General features: G+C 65.9%; 1 protein-coding gene and 1 non-coding gene across 2 annotated transcripts; both read left to right on the top strand.

Moving 5' to 3' along the window:
* Positions 1-1,897: 1,897 nt before the first annotated feature.
* On the top strand, positions 1,898-3,849 carry TMEM167B (transmembrane protein 167B). The gene is made up of 3 exons (XM_069875866.1): positions 1,898-1,949; positions 3,116-3,247; positions 3,347-3,849. Exons 1-3 carry the CDS (start codon positions 1,940-1,942, stop codon positions 3,427-3,429), a joined length of 225 nt encoding a protein of 74 aa, XP_069731967.1. The 5' UTR covers positions 1,898-1,939; the 3' UTR covers positions 3,430-3,849.
* A 1,003-nt stretch (positions 3,850-4,852) lies between these two features.
* Positions 4,853-5,176, top strand: LOC138730771 (small Cajal body-specific RNA 2). The gene has a single exon (XR_011339093.1). It is a non-coding gene; the product is annotated as a small Cajal body-specific RNA 2 (non-coding RNA).
* The last annotated feature ends 983 nt before the right edge of the window (positions 5,177-6,159 follow it).

A 6,159-nucleotide genomic window follows, 5' to 3' on the forward strand; every position in this document is an offset into this window, starting at 1 on the left:
CAGCACAGAGCAAGATCCTGGACACCAGCCCCCATGTCCCCCAGCCTGGGCGTCTTGGGTTGTCACAGCCCAGGGTCCTCACATGCTGTCCCCCAGCACCTGGCACCCTCCAGGATCCCCATCTCCAAGCATCCCTGTCCTCAGGTCTCGCGATGGTCTCCATGTTCTCCCATGACACCTTCAGGTCCTAATTACCCTTAGGGTCCCCACCATCTATTGGGTGCCCATCATTCCCAGGTCCCCATTGACCTTGGCATCCTCATCACCCCCAGGACCCCATCACCTCCAGATCCCCATCACCCCTGGGATCCCCATCACCCCCGGGATCCCCATCACCACCAGTTACCCATCATCCCTGGGGTCCCCACAGTCCCTGGCCTCCCTATCACCCACAGTATCCCCATCCCCCAAGTCCCCATCACCCCCAGGTCCCCATCACCCCCAGGTCCCCACCAACCCCAGGACCCCATCACCCATGAGGTCCCCATCACCCCTGAGGTTCCCATCACCCCTGGGGTCCCCATGCCCCCCATCCCCATTCAGCACCCACCCAGCACGGCGCTGCTCCCTGGGGCTCTGTCATCCCCCTGGAGAAGGCAAAGAGCAGGGTGACAGTGGGACACTTGGTGTCTGGCTGCGGATCCCTGGGCTGGGGACACAGCAGGGGACACCACCAGCTCCCTGCTCATCACCCACATCCCCATTGAAACCAGTGCCCCCAGCATCCCCCAGTGAGACCAGTGTTCCCAGCAGAGAAGGGGGCACGGCCATGGGTTCTCCATGGCTGGACACCCTCTGTCCCTGCATGGTTGTCACCTGTGGGGACAGAGTCACCCTTGGTGTCCCCTGGGAGCTCGAGGCCGGGTGGGTGCAAGGGACAGAAAGGAGAATGGGTTTCCCCCGTTAACTCTGGAACCTAACGATGGCGAGGGGTCCCCAGGCTGAGCACCAGGGGTGGCATGGAGCCAGCCAGCACCGACGTGGTCCCCCAGGGACAGGTCTGGTGGGGCCATCTGTCCCCTCCCACCCTCAGCACAGCACACGGGGTGGGGGGGTGGGGGGGGGGCCAGCCCAGGTCTGAGGGGGTCCCCGTGTCCCCAGGCTGCCCGGCTGCCGCTACTCACCCTCCTGCTCTGCAACAGCCCCATGGCCACGCTGCCCGTGGGGGACAGGGACGTGGGGACACGGGACACGGGCCAGCTGCACCGAGCCCCCCCGAGGGCCCCGTGCGCCCCACCGGGGGCCGTGACAGTGATGGTGACGGCAGCCCCACTCCGGTCAGCAAAAGCCATTAAGCCCAGGGATTAGCACTGGGCCCAGGGACATGGGGACACGTGTCCAGCGCTGGTGGCACAGCGCCCGCGGCACTGGGGCCACTGGGAGTACTGGGGTCTGCTGGGAACACTGGTCTCACTGGGGGCTGCTGGGAGCACTGGGAGTACTGGGGTCACTGGTGTCACTGGGAGTACTGGGGTCTGCTGGGAACACTGGTCGATTACTGGAAGTACAGGGATGGGGACTGGGTGCCTTGGGGGCTACTGGAAGGAGAGGGATGGGGAATACACTGGTGGTTCCTGGGCATATTGGGGGGTTACTGGGAGGACTGGGATGTGGACTGGGCACATAAGGGGGTTACTGGCCAGACTGGGACGGGGACTTGGTGCCCTGGGGTGTTACTGGGCGGACTGGGACGGGGACTTGGTGCCCTGGGGTGTTACTGGGGGGACTGGGTCAGCGCAGCCTCCGTACGGGCCACGGCCAATCCTGCCGTTCCCCCGCATCGGGGCTCGATTGCGGCGGCCTGCTCCCACCTCGCGCTCGGCCATCGGCTGCCCGCGCCTGCGCTTCCGGCGCCGCGCTGGCGGGGCGGGGGGGGGCCGCGCATGCGCAGTGTCCCCGGCCCGGGACCGGCGGGGGGAAGGGGGGGCCGGGAGTCGCCATGACCAACGGTGAGGGGGTCGAGGACCCCTTGGGGTCCCAGGGAGGGGGGGCCGAGGCCCCGGGGGTGGGTGGGATTCCCTTGGGGGCTGGGGGGATTCTGGCAGGGGGATCGGGGGCCTCTGGAAGGGGGGAGCTGGGAGTCTGGGGGGTCCTAAGGGCCCGGAGTGGTGTCCCCTTGGGGGCTGGGGGCCTTGGGGTCCCATGGAACGGCGGCTGGGGCCTCGGGGCTGGGGGGAGATTTAAGGAATGGGGGCCCCTTGGCGGAGGTCGGGTCTCTGGGGTATGGGGTCTGCTGTGGGGGGGCTGGAGTCCCTTTAGAGGGGGGGATCGGGAGTCTGTGGAAGGGTTGGGGTCCCTTTTTGGGGAGCTGGGAGTCTGGGTGCGTCCTTAGAGCCGGGGCTGGGGTCCCTCTGTGGGGACTGGTAGACGGAGCTGCTTTAGGGAGAGGCCTGGGTCTCGGGGGGGGTTGAGATCCCTTTGGGGGGCCGGGGTCCTCCGCGGAAGGAGCTGGATTCCCATTGGGGGACGGGGCTGGAGCCTCTAGGGGGGATTGGGGTCGTTTGGGAGAGGGCTGGGAGACTGGGAGGGTCTTTGGGGCGGGGCTGGAGTCCCCTGGGGGTGAGGCTGGGTCCTCTGCCGTGGCTGGGATCCCCTCTGGAGGGGCTGGGATCTTCTTAAAGGGGGACTCAGAGGCCGGGGTCCCTTTAGAGTGGGAGCTGGGGGCTGGGTTCCCCGAGTTGGGAGCTGAGGCTGGGATCCTTTGGAGGGGCTGGGGTTCCCTGGGGGGCTGTGCTGGGAGGCGGGGGGGGGTGGGGTCCCTTGCTGCCGGGGAGGGGAGGGCTGAGATGTTCCTTGTGTCCCTTGGGGGTCTGGGGCCGGGGTCCTCTTGGGAGGGGTCACTCGGAGGCTGGGGTGTCCCTTGGCAGGAGGGGGGTGCTTTGTAGGGGGCTGAGGCCAGGAGGGTTCTTCGTAGGGGTTGGGATCCCCTTTGGGGGGTAGGGGGTGTCCATTGGAGGCAGCTGAGGCCTGGGTCCCCTTGAGGTGGGGCTAGGATATCCCTTTTCTTTCCTGTAGGGGCTGGGGCCCTTTGCGGGGGCTGGGAGGCCATGGGGGTCCCTGGGGGGAATTGGGGTCCCTGAGGGGCTGTGGCTGACCCCTGACCCCCACCCCACAGTGTATTCTTTGGACGGGCTGCTGGCCTTCTCGCTGCTGCTGGTCTGCACCTGCGCCCACCTGCGCAAGGTGCCCCGCCTGCGCACCTGGCTGCTCTCCGAGAAGCGCGGCCTCTGGGGCGTCTTCTACAAAGGTGAGTGGGGCTGCTGGGGGGAGTCTGGGGGTGCCGAGGGTGTGTGGGGGGCTCCCCACAAGCCCCCTAGCCTCACCTTGCTCTGCTGCTGTCCCGCAGCCGCCGTCATCGGCACCCGCTTGCACGTCGCCGTGGCTGTGTCCTGTGTCCTCATGGCATTCTACATCCTGGTGCTGAAGTGACCCTGCCGGGAGCGACACTGACTGCCAGAGACCCCAGTGCTGATAGCCAGAGGCCCCGGTGCCGTAGCCAGCGGTGCCCCTGCCCCACACCACGAGCCATAGCCTGGACACGTCGCGGTGGGAGCCACCTGGCCACCTCTCAGCTGGTGACAGTGGGGTCTGTGGCGAGGGCCTCTGCGTGCCGGCCCCACAGCGTGCGGGGAGATCCGGATGCGCCCTGTGAGCACCTTCTCCCGACGCCAAACACAGTGTCCTGGCGGGACCGCGGCCTTGTGCGGTGCAGGGGGACGGGGGGTGGCACGGCCACCCCTCACTAGCGGGATACGGGTCCCCCAGCAGGAACTGCGGGGTTTGGACCCCGCAGATTGTAAACATGGGACCACAATGTGCAAATAAAGGGGGGACTCCCCTGTGACAGCGCTGGCTTCGTCCTGGGTGCAGAGAGCCTGGGGAGCCAGGGGCTGTGGGGAAGGGGCTGCTGTGGGGCCAGGAGCTGCCATGGGTTGCAGGTTACTGTGGGGCTGACACAGAATCACCAGGTTGGAAAAGACCCACCAGATCATCGAGTCCAACCATTCCCATCAATCACTAAACCATGTCCCTCAGCACCTCATCCACTCGCCCTTTAAACCCCTCCAGGGATGGTGACTCAACCCCCTCCCCGGGCAGCCTCTGCCAGGGACCAGTGACCCTTTCTGTGAAAATTTTTTTCCTGATGTCCAGCCTGAACCTCCCCTGGTGGAGCTTGAGGCCATTCCCTCTCGTCCTGTCCCCTGTCCCTTGGGAGAAGAGCCCAGCTCCCTCCTCTCCACATCCTCCTTTCAGGGAGTTGCAGAGAGCAATGAGGTCTCCCCTCAGCCTCCTCTTCTCCAGGCTAAACACCCCCAGCTCTCTCAGCCGTTCCTCATCAGGCCTGTTCTCCAGCCCCCTCACCAGCTTTGTTGCTCTTCTCTGGACTCGCTCCAGAGCCTCAACATCCTTCTTGTGGTGAGGGGCCCAGAACTGAACCCAGGATTCGAGGTTTGGTCTCACCAGGGCCGAGTCCAGAGGGAGAAGAACCTCCCTGGCCCTGCTGGCCACGCCGTGTCTGATCCAAGCCAAGATGCCATTGGCCTTCTTGGCCACCTGGGCCCCTGCTGGCTCATGGTCAGTCGCTGTCAACCAACACCCCCAGGTCCTTCTCCTCCAGGCAGTTTCCAGCCAGACTTCTCCTAGTCTGGAGCTGCTCAGGGTTGTTGTGCCCCAAGTGCAGGACCCGGCATTTGGCCTTGTTAAACCTCATCTCATTGGTCTCGGCCCACGGATCCAGCCTGTTCAGATCCCGTGAGCTGGGGGTGCGGGGCGCTCCTCCGGCCGCTAGGAGGCAGGGGCTGGGGCTGGTTGGCGCTCCGCCTCCTTCCCGGCATGCCCCGCGCGGCCGCCCTATAAAAACCGCGCGCGGGGCGAGGGCGTGTGGGGTGGGGCGGCCGCGCGGTGGGTGAGGGTGCTTGTGTGTCTGTGCGTTTGTTCGTGTGCGTGTTTTTGCGTGTGTGCGGGCTGCGAGGCCCGAGAGGAGTGCGTGTGCGCGCGGCCGGGCCCCCTCCACCCTACACGTTGATCTTATTCGATCGGCCGGGCCCTCGCGCCGGGCCGAGGTGAGAAGAAAGGCCCCGCGAAGCCCCTGGGCGCTGTGCGGCGGCGGCGGGCGGGATGAGTCGATCAGATAGGCGAGGCCGTGGCCGGTGAGCGCCCTGCGATTCTGACCCGCCGCCGCGACACCGCACGGGGCTCTGCCCGCCCTGTGCCACGCGGGGGAGCTTCACGGGGCCCTGCCTGCCTTGTGCCACGAGTGGGAGCTGTGAACAGGGCTCTGCCCACCCTGTGCCACGAGTGGAATCCATGAACAGGGCTGTGCCCGCCCTGTGCCATGAGTGGAATCCACGAACAGGGCTGTGCCCGCCCTGTGCCATGAGTGGAATCCACGAACAGGGCTGTGCCCGCCCTGTGCCATGAGTGGAATCCATGAACAGGGCTCTGCCCGCCCTGTGCCATGAGTGGAATCCACAAACAGGGCTCTGCCCACCCTGTGCCACGAGTGGAATCCACAAACAGGGCTCTGCCCGCCCTGTGCCACGAGTGGAATCCACAAACGGGGCTCTGCCTGCCCTGTGCCACGAGTGGAATCCACAAACAGGGCTCTGCCAGCCCTGTGCCACGCAGGGAAACTGCAAACAGGGCTCTGCCCACCCTGTGCCACGAGTGGAATCCACAAACAGGGCTCTGCCCGCCCTGTGCCACGAGTGGAATCCACAAACAGGGCTCTGCCCGCCCTGTGCCACGCGTCGGGGCTGCCAAGAGGGCTCTGCCAGCCCTGTGCCACAAGTGGGAGCTTCATGGGGCTCTGCCCACCCTGTGCCACGTGTAGAATCCATGAACAGGGCTCTGCCCGCCTGGTGCTAGGCATGGAAATGGCCTGTGCACCCTCTGCCATGTGTGGAAGCCACAAACAGGGCTCTGTGCACCCTGTGTCACACGTGGGAGATTTGCAGAAGGCATGGGTGCCACCTGTGTTCTCCAGGCTTTACGTGCAGCTTGTGGTCACAAGTACGGGGTCACGGTGGTGGCCCCGGCATCGCTGGGAGAATTTGCCACCACGCTCTGGACGAGAGCGGCTGCTGCTGGAGGGAACACTGTGGCGTGAGACACCGGCTCAGCAAGGTCCTGTAGGGTCTCTGCCTGCTGAGGTGTCCC

This window comes from Phaenicophaeus curvirostris, chromosome 24, assembly GCF_032191515.1.
Source record: "Phaenicophaeus curvirostris isolate KB17595 chromosome 24, BPBGC_Pcur_1.0, whole genome shotgun sequence".
NCBI classification, from domain to species: domain Eukaryota; kingdom Metazoa; phylum Chordata; class Aves; order Cuculiformes; family Cuculidae; genus Phaenicophaeus; species Phaenicophaeus curvirostris.

What these genes read in the sequence shown, in the direction of transcription:
- TMEM167B (XM_069875866.1), top strand. An exon ending in CTGGGGCGTCTTCTACAAAG is followed by an intron (nt 3,248 to 3,346) that starts GTGAGTGGGGCT and finishes GCTGTCCCGCAG; the next exon opens with CCGCCGTCATCGGCACCCGC.